Here is a 14,966-nt window from a genome sequence, read left to right on the forward strand (position 1 = left end):
TCTGTGCCACGCAGGGACCTGAGCAGGGCTGGGACCGTGGGGCGCAAAGGTTTCAGGGTGCCCATCTCCTCCCTCACCCCTGGGACCCATCTCCTCTGGCGGGGGGGGGGGCACGGACCGTCCCCACAGGGCTGGCGGGCTGCGCCCGGGGCTCCGCCTGCGCCCCCCCCTGCCCGGTGCACCCCGCGCCTCCACGGGCAGTGTCTCGGGGACACCGCGGGCACGGAGCGGGGGCCAAAAAGGGCTCCCCGGGGTTGGGGGGTTGCGATCGTCCCCGAAAAAAATATGGAACGCTTCACGAATTTGCGTGTCATCCTTGCGCAGGGGCCATGCTAATCTTCTCTGTATCGTTCCAATTTTAGTATATGTGCTGCCGAAGCGAGCACGAATTGCTCTCCCCCCGCAAAACTATTTAAACCTCTCCCAGTTTGCAATTTTCACGCCATGGCGAGTGCCTCCAACTCAAACTCCCACGCCTTTCCTCACGGGTCACACTCCCAAGCGATATCCGTCCGTTTCTACACTCAAAATCCTCCTTTTTGTCAGAAATTTTGGCGTTTTCATGGCTGAGCTGCCGTGCGGAGCTGCCGGCAGCGCGCGGTGCATGGCGGGAGGGCTTCTACTTTGCATTCCGGGGCGGGGCGAGGCCGGTGCTTGTCCTCCACCGTCCCAGAGTTCCCCGGTGGCGCTCGCGCAGGCGTATTGCTGCTGTCGTCGGTGCCGGCAGAGGAAGATGGCGGCGGGGCGCTGAGGGGACGGGACCGGGCCGTTCTGCACCGCGCCGCGCCGTGCCAGGAGAGCCGAGCCGAGGCGCCCGGTGCGTGTCGGGCCGGGCCGCCCCGCCCCGCCCCGGTGACGGACCCCCCCCATGGCCGCAGGGCCGGCCCAGGAGCCGCGTCCCCGCTGGGCCTGCTCGGGCCGCGCCGCTCCCGGGCCCCGCCGAGGCAGAGGCCCGCTGAGCCCCGGAGCCTGGCCCAGGCTCCGCCAGGCCTGACTTGCCTTCCGCTCAGGAGGCGTCTGCGGGCAGGAGGCCGGGCCGGGCCCGGGGCGGCGACCCCTGAGGAGAGCGGGACGGCGGCAGCGCCTGCCCGGCGCCCCGCACCGCGCAGCTCCCGGCACGGGGCTTCTCCCGGCCCCCTCGGAGGCAGCGCTTGACTCTCGCCCCGAGGACCCCTGCGGAGCGGCCGCCTCGCCCCGAGTGCGCTCTGCGGAGGAGGAACGGCTGCTCCGGCCCAGGTCAGCGCCACCAGCGCCCTTCGGCTCCCGGCCGCAGGCGTCAGGATGTCCGAGAACCAGCCGAACGCCAACAACCACCACCCGGCCAACAACACCGGGGGTGGCGGGGCTGCCGGGGGGAACAACCGGGGTGTCCGCAATCCCAACCTCAACCAGAACCCCTTGATCAATGTGCGTGATCGCCTCTTCCACGCGCTCTTCTTCAAGATGGCAGTGACCTACGCTCGCCTCTTCCCACCCTCCTTCCGCCGTGTCTTCGAGTTCTTCATCCTCCTCAAGGTGAGGGGCAGCTTTACGGGGGCTTTGTGGGGAGGAGTGGACATTCCTCTTGCTAGCCTGCAGTCGGGCGCTAAGGCATAAATTTCCTTATAAACACAAAAAAGCTTGGCTCTGCTAGAGGTCACAGCCTGTGTTTGGGCCACCGACCCCAAGCTGTGCACTGAGCTGTGGTGGTCCCGACACCACCAGAGCTCTGGTACCACATCTGGAAATAAAAAGGGGATCACTGAGCCAGCTTGCTGGGCAGCCAGGCTGGTGTGGGTCAGGTTCAGGGATGTGGGCATGAAAGATTTCTATTTCTGTTTCCAAGCAATCACTCTTTTTGGATACATTGCATACGTGAGATATTTGATTGCTGGAGTTTTGCTGGAGTCTTGTCTTTTCTGAAAGCAGTTAATGCCCAACCCCATTTTAACCCCGTTTCTTTTTAGCAGTCAGTGTCCTCAGCTGTGCCTGCACTGTATCAAACCTCTGCGTAACAGGGTAAAAACCCGCCTGCGTTCTTATCGATGTGGGTGCAGGATTGGACACCCACAGAGGGGCCTGTCACTGTCTGTGGGGTGAACTGCCCGTAGGTTAAATCCTGCACTGCGTCTTCCAGGGAACACGCTGACGCTTCTTGCCAGCACAGGAAATTAGAGTAAGGGGAAGGGGAGAGAGGAGCTTACCAGGTGACAACAGCACGCTTCTGCTCTGAGTTTCTAAAATTCAGCCACTCAAAGCAAGAAAACATCCAGGACAACTTGTCTCATACTGCACATATACGTTTTCTCCCCTCCCAAGAAATGTTCCAGGTTTTAACATCTCTGTCTTTTTTTTTTTTCCCCGTTGTATAACTGGATTCAGGCAGACAGGGAGACTGGAACAGGGATGGTGCTAACGGCAAGGCTTTCAGGCAGAGCGAGTGGTCCGGCTGGTAGCGGTCCCTGCTGCTGTCTGCTTTTGATCAAAGCACTCCCAAGGAAGTAAGAGTATTCGCAGGCCATCTGCAGAGAACAGCCTGCTCCCGCCTGCAGGGTTAGGAGTCAGCCAGACTTCAGCCTGGTCTCGGCTCTGTGCACAGGGTACTGGTAGGAGGTGAAGTCAGAGACCGCGGTCCTGTGTGTGCTCGGAGTTCACGGAGTGCTGGCACTGCTTGTGGTTCTGCCGGCTTCGTCGTGGCCTCTCCTGCGACGAGGGAGGTGTTTCTGATTTACCTTCCCTAGCGTCTTCCGATGCAGCTCCTCTGCAGATGCGATGTTTACCAGTCTGTTTATTCATAGCAAATAGGTCAAGAATGAAAGGTAGCAAGGAGAGCTAGTTTAATTAGGAATGAGCATCTGAATGCAGTTGGAAAGCAAATGTATGAAACTCAGCTGTACTGCTTACTGCACCAGCGTTTCTCAGAGCTTTCAGCTGTGAACTGTGGACAGCGTTGGGTAACATTGTGCTGGATTTACTACCCTCACTATAGGGAACGAATTTTATTAGTCCACTTTGTTTTGCTGTGACTTTATAGCTGTTCCTTGGATTGAGCCAGGGCAAGGGCGTGGTGATGCTCCACAAGCCCAGCCTCAGCAGGCCGGCTCGACCTCCGCTGTGGCAGAGTCTGTACCTCGCAGTGGCAAGTGGCAGATCTGAAAGCGGAGCTGGCAGTTCTGCCGTGGGTTTGTGTTGTCCTGCTCTTGTGGTGGGTTGTCTTTTGTGGAGGTTTGCCTTTATTCGCCCTATTATTGGGCAGTCTTTGGGCTTCAACAAGAAACACGTTGTGCCGAGGAGGGAATGGTTGAAAGCCACAGATGCGTTTCCGTTTCTTTCAATATGCTTTGGAGCCTCATCACATGTTGGTGCTGGGTTTGATCGGTTTGCCTGCGGTGCAGTCGTTTTGGGGATGGTGTTGGTTTGCAGGACCTTGCGCGGCGCTGGGGCCTGTGCGTATGACCTGTGCTTTCAGCAGGACACGTGTCCTGCACAGGTATCGGTGGCAGCTCTGGTCTTGTGAACAGAAGGAAATTGTTCTTGCTGCTGTCTCTGCTGTGTTCCCCTGTTGACAAAGCAGTGCTGAAATTGCCTGATTCTGGGCTGCTTTATTGTTGATGCAGAGACCACTGGGGTTGGAAAGCATAAAAGTTCTTGTCTACTTGCAAATTCATGTATCTAAATTAACCCAGTGTCTCTATGGGCAAAGAAGAGATGGTTAGAACTGGGGAGTCTGTAAACAGGTCAAGGTTGGTTGGGCTGATGGTCTCTGCTTTGTTTCTTGCTGTGTGTAGGCTCTCTTTGTGCTCTTCATCCTGGCTTACATTCACATCGCCTTCTCCCGCTCACCCATTAACTGCTTGGAACACGTGCGAGAGAAATGGCCGCGCGATGGCATCTTGCGGGTGGAAATACAGCGCAACTCGAGCCGAGCGCCCATCTTCCTGCAATTCTGTGGTGTTGAGAAGTTCCCAGGAATGGTAGTTGAGTCCACAGCTGAGGAAGAGGAGGAGGAAGAGGAGGAAATGACTGTGGATATGTTTGAAAACAGCTCTATCAAGGTAAAGACGTGTTCCTTGTGTACACAGAAGGAGATGGGAACCTGGATGTTGGTTTGGGGAGAAGTGGTTTGTTAGAATCTTAAGCATGCCACAGTCCCTCTGTGATCCCTCTGTCACCTGGAAACAGTGTGTGTGTGTTCTTGGCTTTTCCTGAATCTCCACGTTAGCCTCTGATGGTTTAAGATGGAAAGTAAAGCCAGAGAAAGTGGCCTCTTTTGTCCTCCTTTTGGTGGTGGAGGCCTTCGCTGGGGGCACAGAGGGAGCACAGAAGATGGGATCTGAAGTGACTGCTAACATGACTTTCCCTGCCACGATTTTCCCACAGTTTGAGCTGGATATCGAGCCCAAGGTGTTCCTCAAGCCATCCCGGGTGAGCAGCACCGAGGCACTGACCCACAACGAAAGCCAGGAGTTCTCGTTTAGTGAAGCAGCCACTAAAGGTATGCAGCCTCTGAGGGAGACTGTGTCCGAGTTTGAGATGCTAGCCAGAGCAGGTAAAGACAACTTCCACTGCTATCTGTGCTCTCTCCTTCCCCTGCCCCGTGCATCTTCCCTGCACGTCTCTTTCCTTCTGGCTTTTCCGGGCACGTGCACAGTAACCTTAAATGTCTTCCCTGATGCATTCACCCGTGGTTAATCTTGTCAATACTAACACTAGATCCACAGCAAGATCTTTCCTTCGGCTGGAGGGAGGCTGGGAGTCGGGGGTTCTCTGGGCTATAAAATTTGCTGAAGCCTCTTGGTCTGGCATCACGTTTCTGCGGTGATCAGTGCCAGATACCTCGGATGAATGTAAACCTCCGTCTTCTGAGCAGTTCGCTGTCCTATTGAGATCTGCAGGGATCCCCCTGACAGCGCACATTTCTCCTTGTATTAACAGGGTTTGGGCTGTATTTTGAGTCCCTGAGTCAACACCAGTACTTGGAATAGCTAATTAATCCTGAAAGCCACTGGGCAAGTTTTAATGAATTGCGAGATACAGCATTGCTGCTCTGCATTGTTCAGGATATCATCCTGCTTTATCCCTCCCCTTGTTCCAGCATGACTCAAGCTGCTAGTGTCTCACAAACTCTAGAGGGAGATTTAGTGGCTTTGTATTATTTAAAATGGAATTCCAGTGTTGGAAAACTTCTGTTTCTAGTGGTTAGGGGAGGAAATCCATTAAAAAATATTGATGTTAAAATAGAAACATGGTAATTGGATTCTTATTTAATTTGCCTTTTTCACTTACACTTTTGTCCCTGGAAAGACTGGAATTCTTTGCTGTTCAGAAGTACTGGGTGTTCTAGCTGTGGAGGATTGTGAGACTGGACACTGCAATGGCACTGTTCCCTTGGTCTTGCAGTGGTTTTGCTTGATGCTGATCCAGAACTCATTAATCCTGAATTTAAGATCATTAAGTCGCATAGGACTAGAGAGCAGTAAATATTTTTTGGTGCAATACCTTTATTAATAGTTGCCTAAGTTCTGCAAGAGAGTCACATTGTACAGGGCTGTGTGCCCGGATGGGCTGTGCCTTGATTTGCTGAACGCCTGGTTGGAAATGATCCAGCAACGTGGTGGGAGAGAGAATTGTGCTGCTTCCCAACATAGTTTAAAAATTCATCTTTTTCAAATGGGTCTCAAATCCCCAAATACCTGTCTTTACTGTTTTTCCAGGTTTCTTGTGCTGTAAGTACACCAAATTTGATGTTTAGGCAGAATATTTTACTGTGGAAAAAGGCTTTATGACACAAAGGAAGTAATTCTCTTGTTGATATTTAAACACTTTATTTCCATTTGAGCTTCAAACTGTTTTATAATGGAAACAAAAGATGAAGCAAACACACCAGCCTGTGTTTGCTGCCCAAGAAGTGGGACCACAGGCGGGGAGGTAAAGTGGGCATTTCTGTCAGTGATGTGTTGCTGTAAGTCAGAAGAGGCAGGTACATTTCTTTTAAGTTACTGTGTCCTTTTAACTTTTTTGCTGTGTTGTTGTGACATGCCTGACAGCTGCCTGCCATCGCCTCTTGCAAGATAACGCTGTGACAGTTTGAAAGATCAGGGATTAAATTGCTTGGCTCTGACTTAAGCAGGAGGTTTTGTCCTTTCAGAGGTGATGCAGCAAAAAGCATCTGTTTTGAACATTTCTTAAAAAAAAATAAGGAAATAAAAAAATCAAGGAAACTTCAGGCACCAACATTTTTTTGGAAAGCCATAATTGCTCCTGCCTCTAGTTTTGAGATTTGTAATTGCAGCAGTGACCTCTGTCTCCCGAGAAGGGCAGTGCTCTTGCCCTGTGGAGTGTTTTCTTGGTGTTCAGCAGGTGTAAAGTGTATTTTGCTCCTGTTTCCTAAACAAGATAGAAAGCGGAAATTGAACAGAGCAAGAACAAGTGGTCTAGGGCTCACCAAGCAAAGATGTGGGCAGATTCTGGAGAACACTTGACAGAGCTTGGAACCACTGCCCTGAAGCTTTCCCAGAAGTTTCACATTAAGGACTAACATCAAGGGAATGGGCTGCAATTTCAAATAATTTGTATTGATTTGTTTTAAATTAGTTGGAGGAAGCCTGGAGCCTGTGTTTGCAATGGATTCTCTTTTCCAGAACGTGGTGGGAGCGAGGGAGGGAATCCAGAGGTGCTATGTCTTCTTGGTAATTGTTTGCAAACCCTGCTGTTGAGTCTCCCTTCCCACCCTCCCTTGCAGTGTGGCCGCAGGAAGAGTACATTGTGGAGTACTCGTTGGAGTACGGGTTTTTGCGCCTGTCCCAGAGCACTCGCCAGCGCCTCAGCATCCCGGTCATGGTGGTGACTTTGGGTGAGTGAGGGAGCCAGCCCACTCTGGTGCAGGGGTGGGTGAGTCCTCTGCAGAGACACCTACGTGCCGTTTCCTCTTTAGTCTTGTGGAAACTATTTATAACAGTTGATGGCGCTCATTTTCTACGTGGGAGGGCTTCTTTATGGAGTCCTTATCGGTTTCATACCTTTCGAAGAGGAGTAGTCTGAAATGGTGGAGCCTGTTTCAGTGACTCCTAATGTTATGTCCAGCACAGTTTTCTCATTGAGGAAGGAAGAACCTCATGGTACCGAGGATCTAGGCTCAGCATGGAGCAGCAGCAGCACAATGTTAGAGACCAGTGGCAAGAGCAATTGCGTGTGTGTCAGGGACGATGCCAAGCAGATCTGCTTGGCACTGTCTCAACGTGCTTCTGTGCCCCGGTTAGCACCAGCAGACCGTTTTCCTGGAACAGCGTTCTCTTCTCCTGGCATTTGCTCCATTAAAAGCTGTCCAGGCCAGAAATATGGTCTCAAACTTTCTCATGCCTGTGATCATAATTGATCTGTAACGAGCTGTAGTGCAACAGTCAGACTAGAGTTCATTATTTACTCCTAATCAAACTGATGTACAGCTGGGCTGGAGTATTAAGCAGTGATCTCATATAGGTAATGGGCAGTTTCCATGTTAAATGTCTATTTACTGACCTGGGTTTTCCAATTCAGCTAGGCAAACTCCTTCAGAAGTATCTTAGTAATTTCCTGAAAAATTATTTGTGTTCTTGCTTCCTGTTTTGCTTAGATTTGGGTTATTTTTACAAGCTGATCAGTGTTTGTACAGTAGCATATAGTACCAGCTTCATGAGATGGAACTGAACAGCCTTCGTTAGTGCCCAGAGCCGTGGGGAGGCGTTCGCATGTCCTCCGCTGCAGGAGGAGGGATGGGGATGGTGGACCCCAGCAGTGTCGTGCTGAGGCCAGCTGATGGCTAAAAAGTCTCAACCTGGCCCTCTGAGTCTTACGAGAACTTGTTTCTCTGGGCCATTAGTTGGGGTGAGCCTAGGGAGATAGTCCAAGCCTAGAAGGCAAACTCCCTCTATGTCTGTGCCAACAGAGCGTATGACAGCCCTGATGTAATTCTTAAGGCCTGATTGACGTTAGCATTTTGACAGCGTGGCTAGATTTGTCAGGGTGTGACATTTTCCCTCCCAGTCCTGCGCAATTTAGTTATACTGCCAAAGGTCCGAGTGCAGACGCAGGTCTGCTGGCAAATGTGTCCTTTTGAGTGATGAGAAGACTTGTGTGCTTGCCTTGCCGCCTCTGTGGCTTAAGGTATGAACAATCTGAATGGGTTTTTTTGTCTTCTCTCTAGATCCTACCAGGGATCAGTGCTTTGGGGACAGGTTCAGTCGCTTATTGCTGGATGAGTTCCTGGGTTACGATGACATCCTGATGTCAAGCGTCAAAGCTTTAGCTGAAAACGAAGAAAACAAAGGTAAGGCTTGGAGGAATCGCTTTCAGCAACTGTGCAGAGCAGTTGATATTTTTGCGATGGATGCATGAATATCATCTTCTGACTATTGATTAATCTCTATGCAGGGAACAGTTCCCTGTGTTGTGTAGGGATGTTATTGTCAAGGACAAAAGGAAACGAGCGGGAGGTGAGAGATGTCTGCAAACGTGATTTCCTACTGTCTTATTGCACTGCATAACAACAAGAGTGCTGCCATGAGGAGGCGTCGCCATAGATTTGCTTTAAATCCTATTTCTTTAGAAAGCACTGGAAGTTTATTCTTAGTTTGTGGGTTAATCACACTGAGCTCGTGGCTTTTTTTTTCAGGTTTCCTTCGCAATGTGGTGTCTGGGGAGCACTATCGCTTTGTCAGCATGTGGATGGCTAGGACTTCGTATCTGGCAGCCTTTGTCATCATGGTCATATTTGTAAGTTGACAGGAGTAGGCATTGCCTGGACTCTGAGCCCGGTGCTTGTCAGTATATGTTTGATGTTACAGTACAGGCCTGAGCTCTCATCTGCTTTTAAAGCTAAGCTGATGGAGTACGAGGTTCTACTCTGGTGTTTTGGTTTTTTTTGTTTTTTTAATGCGGGTTCTTAAAGTCCTAGAAGTGAAACAAACAGAGGAGCTGAAATAGAATGAAATAATGGGTTTTTTTGTCAAAAGGGAGATTCAGGTTTGGGAGTCTCTAAGTGTAGTTAAACACTCAGGGTGCCAAGGCATGACGTGCAGAAGTTTGTCCTCTGAGACTTTTAGGAACAGGTCTAACTCATTTGCCAGGAGTCATCAAGATAGAACCGAGTCTCCTGTGATTATGTGAGGTGATCACAGAGAAGTATTAGCCAAGGTCCCAAGTGATAACTAAGCCTGTGTTCGTAGTCTTGGGTGACTGTCTCCCTTTGTGTCTGACCATCCACCGATGCAGCTCCTTGTACGATAATATTGTGGCCAGTGAGAGAGGAGGAAATGAGTGCTGGGTGACCATTGTCGGAGAGGCATTATGAGCTGCTGGGAGGAGCACAGACGTAGGACAGGAAGAAACCCTAGTTCCAGCTCTGCTGCTGCTGTTTGGTTTGGTCCCTGCTCAAATATTCAGAATCAGTCTCTTCACAACCAAATTACGTACTGTCTGTTTTGCTGCGGTAATACAAAGATTAGTTGCTGTTTGTGAAGTCCTAATTACTCTTTGGGAAATCGGTCTGCATAGCTCAAACAAACAAACGTGGCATATGCACAGCACGCTGTGCAACACTGCAAGTCCAAACTTGCCTGTCCAGGCCTCTGCCGTAGTGTGATTCTGAAAGTGACTCCCTGGACCTGTGCGGCTCTAATGCTGGCTTCTCTTCTCGTATTTCAGACTCTGTCCGTCTCGATGCTGTTGCGTTACTCGCACCATCAGATCTTTGTCTTCATTGGTAAGGATTTTCTAAGGGATTTAGGGTGTACAGGGCACTGTGCCTGCTCCAGCACAGTGTATCACGTATATACTCTTAACTGTTGTTGTTTAGAAGGGTCCTGCGTGCAGCTGCGCAGGGAATACGTCCCCCCTGCACCCCTGTCACCGTGCTTGCGAGAGCTGTTCTGTCTCTTGACAAGTATCAGGAACAGTGGGCTTGGGACAGTGGGCTTCACTGCACGTTGCGGTGCTCTGCATGGGGAGTAGTGTGGGGGTGGAGGGTTCTGTGCCCCCACATCCACTTTGTGTTATATATGTTTTCCTTCTTGCAGTTGACCTGTTACAGATGCTGGAAATGAACATGACAATTGCGTTCCCTGCAGCTCCCCTCCTCACTGTCATTCTGGCTCTAGTAGGTAAGGACATGAGCTTGCTTCTTGTGTACGTGCAGCAAGTCCCTCTGGGCTCTGTAGGAAGTATAATCCCCTGTTCTGACCTGGCCACGGCAGGTGGTTAGTGTGTCCGCACATCACAAGGTGGAAGGCTCTGGAATTTGATGGCACAGTGAGCTGCATTGTCCTTCTGGGTCCCCTGGAAAAGCCGTTCATTTGGAAATTACGTAAACTGAAGCTTTGTCTGACACTTTAGTTCATTTCAGATTCACGCTTCCCGTGACCACGTTGCGTTAGCACAATTTGAATTTAAAAAACAAGCAACAAAAAACCCTCCAAAATCTGCGCTGTCCTGGCCAGCTGATCCTCTGGCCTGTGTGGTGACTGTAGTCAGCAGTGAAACATGTTTGCCCTCAGCTGCTGCTTTGAGCAGAGCTAACTTACCCTGCTGTGGTCTCTGCTGTACAGTCGCACAGCCCCAGCTCTGGACACGACGGAGGGTTCCTTCACGTGCCCCTTTGGGAAGCCCTTTGCCGAACTGGTGTCTGTGCCCTGCAGCGTGCTGATCTCAGACACCCTCTGTCCTGTAGGTATGGAGGCCATTATGTCAGAGTTCTTCAACGACACCACAACTGCGTTTTACATCATCCTTATTGTGTGGCTGGCTGACCAATACGACGCTATCTGTTGTCACACCAATACGAGCAAGAGGCATTGGCTCAGGTAAGAGCTGGCTGCGACCCCGTTCCCGTATTGCGCCTTCTCACTGCGTGTCCTGTTCTCTGGTGGGAGGCTGCGTCAGATCCCTCCCAGGCAGGAGGGTTTCCGCTCTTGAGAGCTTCTGTACGTCTCCTCGGGAGCTGCCCTACATGTCATAGGGGACAAAGTGCAATCCCTTCTACTTTGGGTCTCACACCTGGGTCTCAAGAATCACCTCAATCCTTTGCCTGCCCTTTGGTTTGCCCTGTTGAAGACCTGTTCGTAGCGAGGCAATTCTAATTACCTGTTAATGGGAGTCTGCACCACCCTGTGCGAGGTGTCCCAGCTCAGAACAGAGTTAGGAGTGGAAAGAAACTCAGGTTTGTCCTGTCCGTTGACGTATCCTGATATTTATTGCCTTCCTGTCCAGGTTCTTCTATCTGTACCACTTTGCCTTCTATGCTTACCACTATCGATTCAACGGGCAGTACAGCAGCCTGGCTCTCGTCACCTCGTGGCTCTTCATCCAGGTCAGTAGCTGCCTCTTCTGCTGCACCTTGGTGCACGCAGCCGCGTGGAGGCTGGTGCCGTCCTGTGAATTCAGTCCTGGTCACTCCACCTGCCCCAGAGGGGTCTGGCTGCCTGCGCTTTAAACTGTTACATTGCTGATTGCTCATACTGCCTGTGCTGCTAAAAAGTGAAGGAAATCAACCGCAGTTGGTTTTTATCAAACTTCTTGTCAAGCTGAGTTTGAGTAGCAATCTTTATTTATATAAGAGATTGAAATAATCTCTGGTTTGGAAATGGAACAGCAGAAGGAGGCTATCAAACAGGAGGACTTTTTGGTCACTGGCTCAAATCCAGCCACGTGACTGACAGCAGGCTGATGTCAGGTGAGTTTTGGAAGGTGTTAGGGAAGGATTTCTGTCCCGTCTTTCTGGAGGAAATCCCACTGCGGATCTCCTGTGCAGAGGCTGAGGAGTTGGTCAGATCCGTGCAGTGAAGATGCTGGCAAGACCAGCTCCAGATTGATGTCTGCAGTATTCTGGTTCAAGCAAACCTTTTGCATGTCTCTGGCTGTTGACCTGCCCCTTTCTCTGCTGCAGGATGGAGACGGGCAACTGAGGGTGGGCCAGCGAAATGCCTTTATCCTTCGTGTTCTCAGCCCTTAAAAGGGAAGGGGGGTTGTACTCCATTGCCTGTCTTCAGAGAGAAACTCTAAAAGCAGTTTTCAGGAATCATAGTAGAAGGGATAAATCTTTCCAAAATTTCAGATAACCGCTTGGCTATCAGAGCAGCCGAATTCTCCCGTCACTGTCTTTACAGCGAGAGGAAAGCAGAGCTTTCTAAGGTACGTCTGGGCTCGCAGCCCAGGCCCAATGAGTGACTCCTTTCCCTTTGCCTTCTCTAGCATTCGATGATTTACTTCTTCCATCACTATGAGCTGCCAGCCATTCTCCAGCAGATCAGGATCCAGGAGATGCTGTTACAGAACCAGCAGGTGGGCCAGGGCACTCAGACGACACTCCAAGACAACCTCAACAACAACACTACAGCCGCCCCCCTTGACGTGGCGAGCCGCCGACCCCACCTGGCCGCCGGGCCCTCTGGGGAGAGCAGCAGCCCGGCTGCCCTGACTCCCAGCGAGGCCTCCAGCGTCATCGCCGCTGCCACAGCAGCTTCAGTTGGCAGCGATCTGAACTGGGTAGCTGAGACAGCCGCCATCGTTACAGAAGCCTCGTTTCTCTCCGACCTGAGCACTACCCTCCTGGAGCCAAACGTGGTACACGAAGCCGTGGCCAACGGGAACCCTCCGGATGCTGCCACTGCCTCCAGTTTGGTTGCCCGCATCAGGGTCAGCAGTGACCACCCGGAGACGGCCATGGGCTCCATCACCATTGAAGTCACTTCAACATCTGTGGTGGCTGCAGCAGATGTTCCCCCCGCCGCAGAGGCGGCACCAGCTGCGCCCCTCGTCCCGCTGCAGGAGGAGGGGGCCTCCGTCCCCAGCCCTTCCCGTCCCGAGCAGACTGAGGCTGTCGAGGGCTCAGACAGCCAAGCAAAACCTAGTGGCAAGAACTGCGTTGCAAACAGCAGCGTGGCAGAGACCCCTCCAGCCTTTGTGGAGGACGCTGATCAGGACAGACGCTTGGGTCGTGCTCTCGGGGACCGGGGGGAAAGCAGCCCTTGCCCAGCGCCGGCGGATAGTACACCTAGCTCCAAACCTTGCGCGGAGCCAGACTTGAGGAGCCAGTCTTGAGTCCCTGTCACTGTAACTGTGGACTGCCAGGAAGGCATTTGGATTTCGTTTGTTACTATTTCTCACTTCACCATCATCCTTAACCCATGAATTCCTCTTAGCAGAGGCAGAGCGGCTGGGACAGAGAGAAAAGGTGCTGCAGTGAACACCCCTGGGAAGAGCACGTGTGCGCTTGTGTATGAGAGGCTGATGTGCGTGGGACTGCCGGGAGGGAGGGAGAACGCGTTCGCTCCCACGGCCTGCGAGGCTCCGGGGCCTCGTGCCGTGGCTGCCGGCGAGCAGGCTGCCTGCTCAAGCCTGGCAGTCAGCTCCGTGCCCCGGCTTTTCCTTGCCCCCGGCTGCCCCAGCTTTGCCCCCTGCAGTCGTGTTTGCAGTCCAGGTGCTGTTCACAAGTGTGAGCCGACTTGTGACAGACCACGCGTGTGTGTGTGGCAACTTTCTGGTTAGAATAGCAGCTGCATGTGAACAGGGAGAGTGTTTTCAGACACCCTTGGGAGAGCCACAGAGGGCAGAAGAGAAACCTGGTAAACTTTCCTTCTCCTTAAGGGGAAGAGGAGCTTAAGACCTTCCCCGAACACTGGATCTGCTCATGCTGGGGCAAAGCTGGGCAATAACCAAAGCAGAAAATGCAGTTCAGCCCCATTTTATCTGTCCTTGAACTTCCTTCGGTCAGGGGGCTTGGGGGGTAGAAGCTGCTGTGTCCAGGTTAGAGCTTCCATCTTAGGAGAGATGCATTTCGCTCGGCTTGGAAGCAGCAGGGTCGATTCCTGCGCTGGTCAGCCCTGGAGAAATGCTGTCCCTTCCCGCAGAGGTCACCAGCAGCAGGACTTTGGGAATTTGGCCTCTCTTAGATGTGTGTGGCCAGCATAAAGTGGGAGCTCCTGGCGCAGGCAAATGGTCTCGAGTAGTATCTGCTGGGAACTGGTCTGTAGCGTCGGTGTCTGTAGCAACGTTTGGGACAAGGAGGACGGCAGCTCTGTCTCTGCACAGCTCTGCTTTCGGTGCCTGCCGCTGTGGGTGATGTCGTTTGCTTTTCAGTGCCTTGTCCCTTCAGTGGGACATGTTTGCATTTAAGATCAGCCCCATCCCAGAGGAGAGATCGGCTTTTTGCTGGCTGAACCGTTGCATGAGATGGTTTAGCAAAGAACCAAAACACTAAAGCCAAGACATTTCAGCTTATTTTCCCTCATTTCCCTGGCAGCGAAGGTGAAGCTGGCTGTACCCGACCCCTCTGCGGTACAGCTGGCTGATTTGGTACCACGGGGCTGAGCTGGGGGGCTGCGACGGGGACCGGCCGCCCCTGAGGGCGGGCTGGACCCACGCGAGGATATGGCTGGAAGGAGGGGATACGCTTGTAGGTAGAGCGGAGCACGCAGGAGTGCGTCGTGTCTGTGGGGCTGAGAGGAGAGAGGAGCTCGGGGAGAATCGTGGTGGAAAAGGGCAGCGCCGGCAGGCGGCGCGTGGGGCACTCTGCTCTTCGGGGGGGAGCTGGGTCGCTGTAGAGGTGTCCCCGCGTTCAGCCTCGTCTCCCCACAGCTGAGCAGCATCTGTGGAGTCCTTCTCCCTTGGAGGGCTCTTGTGTGCATCTCGGTGTCTTCCACCAGGAAAGGGTTTCCGTGTCAGCACCGTGGCGGCTCAGAGCCCCCCGCTTCCCTTTCTCTGCATTTCCCCCCCAGGTGCCCCCCCTTTTTTTTTTTTCTTCTTGTCTCAAGGAGCCCTGGGTGTTGCTCTGGGGAACGGGGGAGCCTGCTCGTGGCCAGCATGTCAGATCCTTCTGCAACCAGCCTTCCCGGGAAGGGCCCTCGGTGGCAACTGGCTCCTTGCCTGCAGTGTGGATGTGCCAGAGCGCAAGGAATAATCGTAGGCTTTGAAGAGGAGAGGGTGGGTGGGAGGGGAAGGGGGGAAACAAACCAAAT

The 14,966-nt window shown here is 52.4% G+C and overlaps 1 protein-coding gene and 1 non-coding gene across 3 annotated transcripts; one reads left to right on the plus strand and one right to left on the minus strand.

Moving 5' to 3' along the window:
* Positions 1-279: 279 nt before the first annotated feature.
* LOC140643747 (U6 spliceosomal RNA) lies at positions 280-386 on the minus strand. The gene has a single exon (XR_012039639.1). It is a non-coding gene; the product is annotated as a U6 spliceosomal RNA (small nuclear RNA).
* A 308-nt stretch (positions 387-694) lies between these two features.
* Positions 695-14,948, plus strand: TMEM259 (transmembrane protein 259). Of its 2 annotated transcripts, none has more exons than XM_072845089.1 (11): positions 695-1,515; positions 3,768-4,034; positions 4,360-4,528; positions 6,722-6,832; positions 8,162-8,284; positions 8,630-8,730; positions 9,661-9,718; positions 10,032-10,115; positions 10,682-10,814; positions 11,221-11,320; positions 12,202-14,948. In XM_072845089.1, the coding sequence occupies exons 1-11, from the start codon at positions 1,282-1,284 to the stop codon at positions 13,048-13,050; spliced, it is 2,229 nt and encodes a 742-aa protein (XP_072701190.1). In that variant the 5' UTR covers positions 695-1,281; the 3' UTR covers positions 13,051-14,948. The 2 variants fall into 2 exon arrangements, with proteins under 2 accessions (XP_072701190.1, XP_072701191.1); XM_072845090.1 differs by having other exon boundaries at positions 4,360-4,474.
* Positions 14,949-14,966: the final 18 nt, after the last annotated feature.

This window comes from Ciconia boyciana, chromosome 24, assembly GCF_034638445.1.
Source record: "Ciconia boyciana chromosome 24, ASM3463844v1, whole genome shotgun sequence".
Classification (NCBI taxonomy): domain Eukaryota; kingdom Metazoa; phylum Chordata; class Aves; order Ciconiiformes; family Ciconiidae; genus Ciconia; species Ciconia boyciana.

Coding starts and splice junctions, on each gene's coding strand:
- TMEM259 (XM_072845089.1), top strand. CDS start 1,282: ATGTCCGAGAACCAGCCGAACGCCAACAACCACCACCCGGCCAACAAC. Junction 6,833..8,161: donor GGTCATGGTGGTGACTTTGG/GTGAGTGAGGGA, acceptor TCTTCTCTCTAG/ATCCTACCAGGGATCAGTGC. Junction 9,719..10,031: donor TCAGATCTTTGTCTTCATTG/GTAAGGATTTTC, acceptor TCCTTCTTGCAG/TTGACCTGTTACAGATGCTG.